Source organism: Pagrus pagrus (genome assembly GCF_965226575.1).
Source record: "Pagrus pagrus genome assembly, chromosome: 9".
Taxonomy (NCBI): domain Eukaryota; kingdom Metazoa; phylum Chordata; class Actinopteri; order Spariformes; family Sparidae; genus Pagrus; species Pagrus pagrus.
The window spans coordinates 1,389,274-1,403,675 of NC_140193.1; the positions used below are offsets into that span (position 1 = coordinate 1,389,274).

Sequence of the window (14,402 nt, forward strand, 5' to 3'; positions counted from 1 at the left end):
TTCTTTAAATGATACACTTAAAATTTAAGAGCAGGTAGAACAATTTAAATGTATATCAACAGTTTTAATAATTAAAATGTTTCCAATCATGACAGACCTAAAGCATAATTTTTTGTGGCGATATTTATATTTTACTTTACTGTACTGTTCAAATAGACGTCCGTGTGGCAACAGTTTAAAAAGATTTTACCCAGTGGCAGCTAAAGGAACTGCAGCTCAGGGCGCTTCAGCTATAGAAGTCTGAACTTACCGTATGGGTTCTTGACCATGATGGCGTCAGTCATTTTGGGGTCTCCAACACCATACTGATTCTCAGCACTGACCCTGAACTGGTACTCATGACCTTCAATGAGTTTCTCCACTGAGCAGTCGGTGAGGTGTCCATGGATATTGGAGGTGACAAGTGCCCAGTTGGCCCTGCTGGTCTCACGCTTCTCTATGATGTAGTTGGTGATCTCAGAGCCACCATCTGCAAGTGGAGGCTCCCATCGCAGCTTAACGCGATCGGCAAAGACCTTAGCAGTTTTAACTGAGGCTGGAGGCCCTGGTTTATCTGCAGGGGGAAAGGTGGGCGGTTGGCATCTTTGTTTGATACACATACAATGCTTGCACAGACAAAATACTACAATTAAATGCTAGTAAATCTAACTTACCTAGAACCTTGACCTTGATAGTAGCGTACTTGCTTCCATTGATGTTCTCAGCTGTGATGGTGTAGTCTCCAGTCTCCTTCCTAGTGACTGAGTAGAGCTCCAGCAGATGGTTATGTTTCTTCTGGACCATCTTCATTCCCTCAGCAAGGACCAGAGGCACTCCATCTCTCTTCCAGCTCACCTTGGGCAGTGGCTTGCCGAACACCTCAGCATCCAGGACTACATTCTCTCCAGCTTTAATCACAATCAGGTTCTTCATGTTGACGCCCAGGTCCACACGAGGAGGAACTGCACAGGAGAAGAGAAGAGATAAAATGATCATTGCTTTGTCAATAATTTAATTTGTCAATCATATTTTTCTTTTCGGTGTGGAGCTGTACCATTCTCTGCAATGACAGGGATGGGATCGGACAGCTCGGACGGTATGCTGATGTTGATAGCGGTCTTAGCGATGACTCTGAACTGGTACTGTGCGCCCTCCTCCAGGCCGGTCACCACGTAACTCTCAGTCTGGATGTTCATGCAGTTGGCATTGCAGCGTGTCCACTTCTCCTCTGGAAGCTTTGTGTATTCCATGTAGTAGCCAATCAGCTTGCTGCCACCATCATGCTTGGGACGGTTCCAGACCAATGAGACAGAACTCTTGGTCACATCCATGGGCTCAGGTTTGCCTGGTTGGTCTGGATGGAAACAAAGGATTGTAAACTTAATTATGCTGTCTGAACAAGAGAGAAGGTTGAGGTTGAGCAATCCAGAGTTCGAACATGGTTGGTCTGAAAATTCAATTTCTCATGTAGCAATATAGGTTCAAACAGATCAGTCAATTAAAGCTCTATATAAAAAATAACTTTAATACCGAGGCTTCTGTTCAGTCACCTTAAGATTGTGACCTTATTTCATTATCCAAGGACAAGAAATTATGCTCATTCTTTTTTACTTTACATACTATTTCAATTTTAATAAAAAAAAAATAAAGTCAAATAATTTTGGGGGGTATTTGGTAAAGTACTCTAAAATTTTCAGAATGCCACAGAGGACTAGGGTTAAAGATGATTTACATTTTATGTTCTTTTGATATTGAAAACACATTCCCTTGATCTCACCAAAACATTTTTTTTTTGTAGTGATGCTCAGTTTGAAGTGTAATTTCCACTTCCAAAACAAAAATGTAGTTTTCCTGTTTTTCTTTAATCTAACTTTTTTTCAACATTACAACAGGATGTCATAATAAAGTTAAGGACATGTTCGTACCAATAGCATTCCTGGCGGTGATAAAGTCCGTCTGTTTGCAAGGTTTGCCCTGTCCAGCCATGTTGAGTGCAGACACCCTAAAGGTGTACTCCAGACCCTCAATTAGGCCGGTGCAGGTGTACTGTGTGGCTTTGACCATGGACTCATTGGCCTTGACCCACAGAAGGCTATTCCTTTCCTTCTTTTCAACGCAATATCCAGTGAGGGGGGAGCCTCCATCGCTGCTTGGACGCTCCCATGACAGGATGACAAAGTCCTTGCTGATCTTGTTGATCTGGAGGTTTCTGGGCTCGCTAGGAGGATCTTTAGGGAAAAACAGAAAAGTTAACAGAAAGTGACATATTGGTAATAATGGTTTCCAGTAATTGAGTTGAAAATGAAATGTTTTGGCTCAGACTCACCAAATGGATATCTGGCGATCATCTTCTCAGAGTAGATGGGCTCGGAGATGCCAAACCTGTTCTCAGCACGGACTCGGAAGCCATATTCTTTGCCAGGTGTCAGTTTGGTCATTCTAAAGCTGGTTTTGGTGCACGATGAGGACACGGTGATCCAGTCGCCCTGGCTGACATCACATTTTTCTACAATATAGTTGGTGATATTGCTGCCACCATCCTCTTGTGGGGAGTTCCAGAGCAGTGTACAGGCGTCAATGTCCTGTTCAGTGATCTCCAGAGGAGCTTCAGGTGGTCCAGGGATGTCTGTAGAGACACGGCAGATGACTCATTAACGATGGGAACGACACACTTAATCAATGATCTTTTATTTAACATTCATGTTTTAAGTATCAACTGTATCTTTTCAATTTAGAACCAGCATGTATTTTTGAAACTGACCCATGACAATGATTTTGAGGATCTGGTTGATCTTGCCGGTGCTGTTTTCTGCCGACAGGCTGAAGTAGCCACTGTCCTTTCTCGTCACGTTCTTAATGATAAGCGTGCAGGTCGTCAGCGTCTTTACGACAGACAGGCGATCAGAAGTGAGCACATCCTCACTTCCCTGCTTCCACTTGCAGAAGGGGGCAGGTTTACCTGCCACAATGGCCTCAACCACCATCTTGGTGCCAGCTCTGACTGTCACAGTGTCAGGCATGATGACTTTAGGAGACACTGGGGGAAAGAAGAAACACCAAAAGTTACTTCAGTGATTGAATAGATTATTTCAACCTTTTTAGTTAATTCATCAGGAATTATCAATAACTGTATTGTTCTAGCTTCAAAGTTAAATATTTGAGGTACTACCAATCGGTTACTATAAACTGAGGGCAGTCTACTTACTGAGTTGTTCCTTGACCTCAAACACTCCCTCTGCCTCTCGGGCCAGGCTAACTCCCACTGAGTTTCTGGCTGCCACTCTGAACTTGTACTTCTTTCCTTCCTTCAGACCAACCACCACAATGGTCAGGTCTTTGACCACAGAGTAAGGTGTCCACTTGTCCTCTGGCGCACCCTCCTCCTGGTAGTCCACCACATAACCGTTGATCTTGGCTCCTCCATCTCTTAGTGGCTTCAGCCAGCCCAGTGTGGCGCTGTTCTTGGTGATCTCCAACACGTCCATCTTCTTTGGAGGGTCTGGCTCACCTGAATGCAACAAACAGTAGGTGTTAGGAGGAATGAAAAACTAAAACGAAAAAGTTAGATGAACACACGGAATGCATGCTAAACTTTATTCACACAGTCTCTGGTGACACTCACTGATGGGATCAACAGCCAGGTATGACTTAGGCGAGTCCTGTGGAACTCCAATGCCGTACTTGTTGCAGGCCATGACTCTGAAGTAGTACTCAATGCCAGGCGTCATGTTGGACACCTTGAAGCTGGTCTTCTTCAGGTCCTCTGTGCACTTGGTCCAGGTCTTCCTATCTACCTCACGTTTCTCCACAATGTAGTTGAGGATGGGGCTGCCACCGTCATTCTCTGGTGGCAACCAGGACAGCTGAGCTGTTGTCTTGGTGATGTTGGTTGCCTCGAGGCCACCAACGGGACCGGGAGTATCTGTTAACAATGAATTTAAAAATCATTATGACTGTACAGTTTTATTACAACTGTTGCTGAATCCTGTCATAGATTTTCTGTTTCTTACCAAGGACTTTGACACGGACGTACACAGCTTTCTCTCCAGCTGAGTTGGACAGAGTCAGCGAGTATCTCCCAGAGTCCTCTCTGGTGCTCTCCGGGATGACCAGGAAGGACATGGTGTCAACCTGGTCCACATGGCCTCGGCGGATTACATTGTCCACACCCAGGCGCTTCCAAGTAACCTTTGGGGCGGGCCTTCCTCTGATCACAGCGAAAAGCCTGATCGGACAGCCGGCCCTGACAGCCAGACCTTTTCTCAGACTGGCATCCAGGTCAATCTCTGGAGCCTCTGTTGTCAAAGAAAAATTGATGTTAAGACTATTAGAACATTTTTAATATTTACTACTATTACCACCTTATGTAATACAATGGATTTATTAAGGTACGTTCTCTGTTGGCTTTAGTAGCTTTTCATTCTTACCCAGGATCTCCTTGGGGAACACAGCCTCCTTCAAGTAGGCATGGCGTCCCCAGCCCACCTGGTTTTGGGCAGACACCTTGAATTCATACTCCAGCTTCTCATCCAGCTGACTGATGGTAAACTCTGTGAGCACCAATGGGCCACGGGTGTCAATTCTCTTCCAGCCCACTGTGGGCTTTTCAGGGTCTGCCTCACTTTTCAGCCTCATGTCCAGGCTGTAGTTGATGATGGGAGCGCCACCATCGTATACAGGTTTAGACCAGGACAGGGTGATAGAGGTCTTGGTGCTGTCACCCACCTTCAGGCCGGCAGGGGGGCCAGGGGGTTCTGTGGGTAGAGACAGTAAAACACATTTAACAAATACTTAAACTTCCAAGACACAGGCACAAGGCTGTGAAAGTCCATCTTTGACATCTTTTTCTTTGCATGTTCTCTGGCCTGGGCACAAATCTGAAGAACATGTTTCAAGACATAAGCTAAACTCTGACAGTAACTTGGTACTTACCGATGGGATCTTTAGCTGCAACTGGTCTGCAGGGTTTGCTGGGCTCTCCCAGGCCAACCTCATTCTCAGCCTTCACTCTGAACTGGTATTCATGGTTGGGAATCAGGTTGGTGACTTTCATGCGTCTCTCAGAGATGGGGCTCTTGGTGCATGGCACCCAGCGCACCGCCCTCTTCTCTTTCCTCTCCAGGATGTAGCCAGTAATCGACTTTCCTCCATCATTCTCAGGAGGAGCCCAGACAACGGTCATCTCATCTTTACTCACCTGGATCACATCAATATTAACAGTGTGAGTAACAGAGAAACTTGTTTTTACAACTAGGTTCTATGCTTGGTACTTGGTAAGTCAGCTCATTGTAGAAAAACCTATGAGTATGGAAGTCGTTTACTTACCTTGGTGACCTCAGGGGCATCAGGAGGTCCAGGTTTGTTGAACTGAGTCTTGACTGTAACAGGCCTGCTCTCCATAGCAGGGCCTGTTCCCATCTTGTTTTCAGCCCTCACTCTGAAGATGTACTCGTTGCTCTCCACCAGACGAGTGACATTACAGTATGGTGTGACCACAGAGGCTGAATATGTAGACCAGACCATCCTCCTTGTCTCGCATTTCTCTAGGATGTAGCTGTCCACCTCGCAACCTCCATCATCCTCTGGAGCATCCCAGACCACCCTGCACTTGTCAGATCCAATGCCAGTAATCCTGAGGTTCCTCACCGGGCCAGGGACATCCAGGACATTAACGTTGGCATATGCCGTGAAGGTGCCAGCTGAGTTGGTGGCAGTAATGATATACTTTCCGGTGTCACTACGTCTGGACTTGGTCATAAGGAACTTGGAGTAGTCAGGGCCAGTCTCATAGCTGAGTCTGGGGTTGTCTCCAACAGCCTTGTCTTTCACCCATTTGACCTCAGGCTGGGGCTTTCCTCTCAGGGCGGCCTCCATTCTCACTGATTCTCCAACCTTCACCGTCAAAGTTCCTGCTAGCTTGAGGTCAATGACGGGCTTCTGGATCTCCTCCTTCACCAGAATATCTGCAAGCTTCACCCAACCACTCTCACCTCCCTCATTAACAGTCTGCACCCTGGATAACAAATGATAAACATAGTTATTTGAAAGTAATTTACATATTATTGAGCAATACTCAAAGAGCACAGCAACCTTTTAAAATAAGAATACAGTAACTTGCCTGAAGGTGTATGTCTGGTTCTCTACGCATTTGTCAGCCAGGAAGAAGGTGTCAGTGTGAGTGCCGGTGGTGAGCTTCTGCCACTCCTCAGCATCTTTGGCTTTGCACTCAAGGTTGTAGGACAGGTTGGGGCTGCCACCATCATAGTCAGGCCTCCTCCACGTCAGATGGACATGGTGCTTACCAATGTCAGTGACTCTGAAGTTCTCAGGCTCACCGGGCTTCTCGAGGGGGTCAATGGCCAGCAGAGGAGTCTTGGTCTCCACAGAGGGTCCCAGTCCAATCTTGTTTACAGCACAGACACGGAACAGATACTCATGCCCCTCCATCAGCTTGGCTTTGATCTTGCGATTAGTGCAGCTGGAGGAAACCATGGACCACATGCTAATGCTGGGCTCACGGCACTCCACAATGTAGTTAGTGATCTCGGATCCACCGTTGTCCTTTGGCGCCTCCCAGTTGATCATGCATGAGTCTTTGGTGGCATAAGTCAAATGCAGATTCTGGCAATGGCTGGGTCTGTCTAACACATTTACTGTGATGGTGCAAGAGGCCTCACCTCCCTCATTTGAAGCCTTCAAGGTGTATTTGCCATGGTCAGCTCTTGTGGCCTCCTTGATCCTCAGGTGGACAACAGGGAAGTTCTGAATGATGGTGACACGTTTGCTGTTCTCCAGAACGTTCTCCTCCTTAGACCAAAGCACTTCGGCGTCAGGACGGGCTTTGATGTAACCGATGATGTTGATGTTGTGTCCAGCACGCACAGTGACACGCTCACGGCAGGTGGCCTCCATCTCAATCTCTGGGGGGATGAGGATATCCTGAGCAGTGATGGACTTTGGAATTTCTCTGGGCTCTCCATCTCCAATCATGTTTGAGGCATAGACTCTAAATCTGTAGGTCATGCCTTCTTCCAGACCTTTCACCCTGTAGGCACACAGTTTGATGAAGTCATCTAGGTTCACTTTTTTCCATTCTTCAGTGTCCGCCTTCTTCATTTCCACGGTGTACCCCAGGATGGGGCTGCCTCCGTCTTTGTTGGGCTTGGTCCAAACCAGGTCAGCTGTGTTCTTGCTGTAATCCTTAACTTTGGGGTTGACAGGGGGGCTGGGAACAGTGATGGGCCTGCAGGGCTTGCAGGGGTCAGAGATTGGAGAGGGGCCACTGTAGCCAGCAATATTCTCAGCAAACACTCTGAACTCATACTCGCTGCCCTCGTACAGGCCAAGGACTCTGTACTTCATGTCCTTGTAGGGTTTCTTGTTGACACGGATCCATTTTCCTCCCAGGTGCCTGCGCTCAATGATGTAGCCACTGATCTGGCTGCCACCATCAGACAGGGGCATGGTCCAGCTGAGCGTAACTGCATCCTCTGCAATATCAGAGGCCTGTGGCTTACCAGGTGGGCTGGGTGGCATGAAGGTGTGCTCAGCCACAGTAGGCTTGCTCTCCAGAGGAGCTCCAGTACCCATCTTGTTCTCAGCACGGATGCGAACAACGTACTCTGCTCCCCTCTGCAGGCGGTTGATGTTGAGAGTAGTAGCGAGGCTGCCAGAGCTTACACCTCCCCAGGTCTCCTTGTTGGACTCTCTCTTCTCTACGATGTAGTTGGTAATAGGGCTGCCGCCGTCATCTTTGGGAGGACGCCATTCAATCACCATGGAGTCTGGAGTGACCTCCAGGATGTCAACAGGTCCAATAGGAGCAGCAGGCACATCCAGGACAGTTACGCTCAAGGCCACTGTCTTGGTTCCAGCTGGGTTGGACACAGTCAGCAGGTAGGTGCCTGTGTGGTTTCTGGTGCACTCATTGATGCTGAGCACAGTCGAGAAGTTGTCAGTGTCAATCTTAACATTGCCCTCGCTGGTAATTTCCTCTCCTTCGATGGACCACTTAGCAGTAGGAATGGGTATTCCTCTCATGATAGCTGGCAGCCTGATGGTGGTGCCGGCCTTAACAATGATGCCTTCAATGAGCTTCACATCAACCTCAACAATTGGAGGCACTGTGGACATGCAGACAGAGGACATTACAATGTGCTACCATAGTCATTATGTTCAAACACACCTAACCTCTGTTAACTGACCAACAGCCTACCAAATAGAGCTGCATCTATGGCATCTTTGCTCTGAGCACCAGCTTTGCTATATGTTATATGTCTTATATAACAAGAGCTACATCTGCACCAACGTTGATGCTACAGAAAAGATTGGTGAATTTAAATTGTGAATATAAACTGAAAAATGATGTATCCATCATAAGCAATGTACAGTATGTTTTTTTTTTCTTTCATGGATCTCACCCAGTTTCTCCTGGCAGAGGATAGGCACGGTGGTGTCGGGTCTGCTGAGGCCAATGGCGTTCTCAGCCCTCACTCTGAAGCGGTAAGTCTTTCCTTCCTCCAGGCCAGTCACATGACTCTCAGGGATGCTGACGGTTTTCCACTCGTCCCACTCCCTCTCTCCCTCTTCCTGATACTCCACCAGGAAGCCTGTGATCTCACTTCCTCCATCGCGGTCAGGCCAGTTCCAGACCAACCACACCTCAGTCTTGTCCACGTCGTCATGGTGCAGGTCTTTGGGAGGGCCAGGAGGGACTAAAAAAGAGACATTTAGATTAGATCTGGTGAGTTTGAGCATAAACAACATACACTGCACCTCCCTTGCTCCTGATTCACAATAGGTTTGCTTTTTGAGTAACAAATGATTTTAAGAAGGAAAATCCATTGAAAATGTTGGCACAAAAATCTACAATTTCGTGGAAATCTGAAAACCTTTACCAATTGGTGAAAATACCCAAATGTGTGACCTAAAATGTCTTTTTTGTTCTGCTGTTGCACTCCCCTGAAAATTATATACATCTCAAGAGGTTTATCTTGTGAGTAATAACTGAATATTTTCTTTGTATTTGTTTTCTATATGTTAAAACATACATCAGCTTAAAGTACTTACAGAGTGGGTTCATTGCCTTGATGGCCTTTGGGGTCTCAACGTATTCGCTGCGGCCATACTGGTTCTCAGCAGCAACTCTGAATGAGTAGGATGTGCCCTCCATCAGGTGCTTCAGCATCATACTGCGTTTCTTGGATGTGGAGCAGACAGGGACCCACTGAGTGGATGCTGTGTCTTTTTTCTCCACCACGAAGTTAGTGATGCGAGTACCGCCATTGTCCTCTGGGTCCTTCCAGGACAGGTAGGCGGAGTCACTTCTGACGTCAGACACCCGGAGGTGCTGGATGGGACCAGGTTTGTCTAAGGAGAACATTTGAGGATCATCACAACACTGTTGAGTTTGACTTTCTTTTGGAGCCAGATACAAAATGAAAAAATTAACTTAATATCACATCAAATCCAGTGAAGACTGACTATCCTCACTTAACTGTCCAGATACAAAAGTGTAGAATCACACTCATATATTCAAGCTTGAAACTTTTGTCCTTGGTGTTATTCTTACCAAGGACTAGAACGGTGCAGATGGCTGTCTTGGATCCAGCCGGGTTCTCCACAGTTAGGGTGTAGTCTCCACAGTCACCACGGTTACAGAACCTCATCTCCAGCTTGGTGCCTGCCTGGTTGGTTTCGATGTCAGCTCTGGTGGGCACCTCAGCATCATTCTTCTTCCAGGAGACAGTGGGGAATGGGACACCTTTGATGGTGGCCATCAGTGTGATGTGAGTGCCAGCCATGGCCTTCACCTCGCGGGTCATTCCGGCATCCAGAATCAGCTCTGGGGGCTCTGATGGTGACAATGGTGTAGGACACAAGAGACATTAACAGGTGAATTAGTGAGATTGACTGGTCATTAACACTGTAAATATCACATTTGACGAATGGAGCACTTCTTAAATTGGAGTAACAAGCTGGTTCAGATCATATTGAACTACCGATATGACGACTCACCAAGCCTGTCCTGCACTCTGATTGGTTCCATCAGGTTAGTGGGGTCAGACTCTCCGGCAGCGTTCACAGCCATGACTTTGAAGCGGTACAGACTATCTTCATCCAGGTTGATCACCTTAAACTTGGTCTCCTGGCAGGAGTCTGGAGTCTGGTTCACCTGAGGACAGCAGCAGGACAAGAGTCCCATATGACATTTCACTCAGATTCAGAATCTGTGGCATTACATTCAAAAGGATGAATCTCTTCCAGGCAGCAAATTTCATGGTAATCGGCCTGTTAGATTTCGTGGTCATTGGACAACCACCTCACCTTGGACCACTCCTCCTCTCCAGCTTTCTGGAACTCCAGCAGGTAACCGAAGATCTTTCCTCTGCCGGTGTCGGTAGGCGGCTTCCAGGACAGAGTCACTGACTCCTTGGTGAAGTCAATGGCCTGGAAGTTTACTGGTGGACTGGGTTTCACTGTGACAAAGGACAGGTGGGAATCGTTATAGTGGGTGGGAACACTAAAAGCAACAAAATGAAATGCTGTTGTAAGAGTTGAACCTTACCAATGGGATCTTTGGCGAAGACAGGTTTGGATGGTGGGCTTGGGTCTCCGGCTCCCACCACATTCTCAGCACTGACTCTGAATTCGTACTCACAACCTTGCAGCAGTTCCGTCACCCAGTACTCCACCTTTGGATGGATTCTCTCTGTGTTGCAGCGAACCCACCTGAAAGCAGAAGTTTTAACAACATTTGAGCCACTGACACACGTTTTGTAATTAATTTGCAGCCGTACTATTTCACGTTTGTAAGGGTGAAGGTGAAAGTCAGTTTTTTAGCTGTTATCTCAATGTATCAACTATATTAACTCATTATCTGGAAAGATAAAGCTCTGTTTTAAAAAGTCCTTATCCCAAGATACTAAGATTACATAGTTATGTGTGCATTAGAGACAAGTTGACATGGGAAAATAACCTCCTAACAATTTTAATAATCAACTAATAGTTAAGGTTATTAATGAAGCAAAAAAGCCAACCAATCTTCTTTGTGTGGACCTGCTGCTTTTCTCTGTTTTATATCAGCATTGCACAAAAGACATGCTTGAGTGAAGGTAAAGACATCATGTTAAAATATTACTTTGACAAGAGTGAAATTTCCCTATATAAATAGTACAGTAGTAGTACATAAATATCAATAGTAGTATCAAGTATCAAAAGTAAATCGCCAATCAATTCATTAAATCAATTCACCACTATGGTTCTCAGGAATCTGCAAAGTACCTAGTAACTTAAGTCATCAAATGCATGTTGTGGAGTAAAAAGTACAATATTTGCCTCCAAAATGTAGTGGAGTGGAAGTAGCAGAAATTGGAAATACTTAAGTGAACTACAAATACCCCAAATTTTTACTTAATTACAGTGCTTGAGTAAAAAATCTTCACCTTCCAAGCTACAGAACTACCGTTTGTGTTTGTGTTTGTGTACCTGTTGGCCTTGGTCTCCTTCCTCTCCACAATGTAGCCTGTGATTGGTTTTCCTCCATCGGCAGGTGGCTCCCAGCTGATGAGGGCAGAGTCATGGTAAACTTCCTTCACTGTGGGCTGTTTAGGAGCGTCAGGCACCTCTGCGATTAAAACAAACATAGTACCACTGATCAGATACTGTGGGATGTATCAACTTCTGTGTCGCTCTCTGTTTGAACATCTCTGAATTTTCCTGTTGCAGGTCTTCAGCATGTTTGTCAAGACTTACTGAAGACGTCTCTAGCCTTGGTCTCTGCAGACAGCAGCGGGTCACTGATGCCGTAGATGTTCTGAGCCATGATCCTGATGATGTATTCACGACCCTCGATCAGTTTGGGCACCTGAAAAAACAGACAGCAGGAATCAATCGTTAGTACTGAGAAGTTACAGCCAAGTTTTTGACTGTGTGTTTAAGACCTTGTGGGACTGAAATGTACTCTAAATTCTTCATCTTGTCAACTCTTTCTTTTATCTGATAAGCACTGTTTTCAGATCACTTCTAAATTAATACTGTAACATCATTAGTATCTATACAGTTTTAGGTAATAATTTGTAATATCACCTTGTCAGGTTAGGAGGAAGCATATTAGGACAAATTTAATGAGATAGCCCCAATTTTAAATTTAAACATATATAACCTAACATATATCAATATCTATATATATATATATATATATATATAAATGTGTGGAATTTTACAATGCATACAAAATTGATTTTTCTTTATTTAAGGAGTAATAAAAAAATAGATATGCAAAACCTGACTTCATCCAATGTTCAGATTTTCTGTTCTGGAAATACATTTTTAATCGTTTGCACCATTATGTTAAGAAAACTTCTAAATGTCATTGACAATAATGTAAGTAATCTCCATTTTTCTAAGTATTTTTTGGCCTCTTCATAGCTTTATTGACTTGACAGTTTTTAGAGATGACAGGAAATGGGATGAGAGAGAGGGGGGATGACATGCAGCAGATGGCCACAGGTCAGACTCGAACCCTGCGCCGCTGCAGCGAGGACAAGGCCTCTGTACACGGGTAACACACTACCAACTGAGCTTCTGGGACTCCAACAGAGATATCTCTTATAAAACAAATTCACCTGTACTGTTATCCTCTGCCCCTGTCTGTACTCTAGTTTAGTTAGTCTTATTCTGTTCATGTAAGAATACTGTGTATTATTATATAAAACTAAACAAGATTTTTTCCATTTTTATATCTTAAACGGCATCTGGAACATAATCTGTAAATACATTTATAGTTTATGAACCTGCTGGTCAGTTATTTCCGTTCCCCGGGTCTCTTTTCTTGTTGAAACCTTCAGAATTGTGTTACTAAATTGTCAATAGTCTCCATCTGCCAGACTTTCAACAAATCCTCTACATTTTCTCTAGTTAAACTGTCTTTTCCTGTGAGCATTTCTGCACTGATCTGCTCACCCTGCAGGAGGTTCTGGTGCAGGATGAGGTGACGGGCATCCACAGGTCTCTGTTGGTGTCTCTCTTCTCGATAATGTAGTTGGAGATGGCGCAGCCTCCGTCGTCCAGTGGAGGGTTCCAGGAGATCATCATGTAATTCCTGTAGACCTCGTTGAACACAACAGGGCCCTCTGGAGGCTGAGGACGGTCTGACAGGAGGAAGCATGCATACAGGTGACTCTCCAGATACATTTAATACCAAAAAAACCAACAAAAAACCAAAACCATGATTTTCATTTTGTTTTAGAAACTGGAAAATCTTTCAGTGTGGTACATAGAGTAGTGACAACATCTGTCCACCATTTAAGCTTTAAATATCACGTTATATGCAAACCAGCTTCTTCTTCCTCTTTTTTCTCTCTAGATTTTGTATTTCCCAACTATTATATCCCTCCAGTGTTTTCCCAAAAAGCTTGCTAAAGATGTACACTGAAGGTGATTTATTTTTCATGCTCTCCACATTGGTTTTACATTCATTCAGATTAGGTGGTGCCTAAAACCACCACCAAAGTCTTATTTTGGTAGGAAAACCCTGATTCATTGGATCCATTGTATGCTTCACACTTCGTGTCAGTTTTTTGTTTTCTACCAAAGCTGGAACTGATAATCCTGTACTTTTATCTCTACATCCTTCATCTTGCTTTATAATCTGTCCTGAGATGTGACAGAGATATTGCTGCAGATTTGTTTGAAGCGTCTGAGATCTCATTCTACAAATACAGAAAACTTTGGTGTTGATTTCTGAAACACTGAAACCTGTATGGGAATTATCTGCTGTGAGTTTTATTGGAGCAGCAACTCACCGACCACAGTGATGGTGCAGAGTCCTGTGCGAGACCCGGCGGCGTTCTCCAGGTTGACGCAGTAGCGGCCGCTGTGTTCTCTCTTAGCCTTGCTGATGTTGAGGCTGAGGTGGCGAGCAGTGCTGTGGAGGCCGATCTCTTCGTCCGCCTTCAGCTCCTCGTCGTTCTTTGTCCAGGTGATAGTCGGGGTCGGTTTGCCGCTGTAGCGTCCAGGCAGCGTGCAGCTGTCTCCCACCTTCACCATCATCTTGTCCCTGAAGTCCAGGTCCAGATTAGGTGGTTCTGAAGGGAGAGGTGAACGATGATTGGAAATTTTGGGAAAGGTTTCAACATCTTTTTTTATACCTTGGTCTGTTTTTATAATCTGTATGTGATGTTTTGATGCATGATATATTATGAGTTAATTAAGATATAAATAAGTAAATTAGTTACTGAGTGTACACACACAATTCAGGGTGTCTGCAGGTATAAGACAATTAATTGTAATGCTTTTTAAGATCTTCCAAAGATAATTTTGAACCAAATTTTCTTTTTCTTGTTCCAAGCATTGCAGGTAAGTATAAAGGTGAGTAGTATTTATGAGGTCCCGCGCAGAGGTAGAAGGTTTTGGTCATTCTT

The 14,402-nt window shown here is 45.0% G+C and overlaps 1 protein-coding gene across 7 annotated transcripts in view; it reads right to left on the reverse strand.

Moving 5' to 3' along the window:
* Positions 1-14,402, reverse strand: part of LOC311262617 (titin-like) — a 204,782-nt gene that overhangs the window by 54,555 nt on the left and 135,825 nt on the right. For all 7 annotated transcript variants that reach the window (XM_084362161.1, XM_084362160.1, XM_084362158.1 and 4 more), the window contains 23 exons: positions 13,785-14,066; positions 12,943-13,130; positions 11,734-11,845; positions 11,467-11,605; positions 10,547-10,710; positions 10,306-10,457; positions 9,997-10,153; positions 9,551-9,832; positions 9,049-9,348; positions 8,400-8,693; positions 6,098-8,102; positions 5,305-5,992; positions 4,912-5,176; positions 4,407-4,733; positions 3,990-4,274; positions 3,602-3,901; positions 3,185-3,487; positions 2,741-3,016; positions 2,306-2,605; positions 1,905-2,207; positions 1,034-1,333; positions 654-941; positions 251-553 (listed from right to left, as the gene is read on the reverse strand). In XM_084362161.1, the coding sequence (XP_084218287.1) occupies positions 251-553; positions 654-941; positions 1,034-1,333; positions 1,905-2,207; positions 2,306-2,605; positions 2,741-3,016; positions 3,185-3,487; positions 3,602-3,901; positions 3,990-4,274; positions 4,407-4,733; positions 4,912-5,176; positions 5,305-5,992; positions 6,098-8,102; positions 8,400-8,693; positions 9,049-9,348; positions 9,551-9,832; positions 9,997-10,153; positions 10,306-10,457; positions 10,547-10,710; positions 11,467-11,605; positions 11,734-11,845; positions 12,943-13,130; positions 13,785-14,066 (8,013 nt within the window). The remainder of the gene's footprint in view (positions 1-250; positions 554-653; positions 942-1,033; positions 1,334-1,904; positions 2,208-2,305; positions 2,606-2,740; positions 3,017-3,184; positions 3,488-3,601; positions 3,902-3,989; positions 4,275-4,406; positions 4,734-4,911; positions 5,177-5,304; positions 5,993-6,097; positions 8,103-8,399; positions 8,694-9,048; positions 9,349-9,550; positions 9,833-9,996; positions 10,154-10,305; positions 10,458-10,546; positions 10,711-11,466; positions 11,606-11,733; positions 11,846-12,942; positions 13,131-13,784; positions 14,067-14,402) is intronic.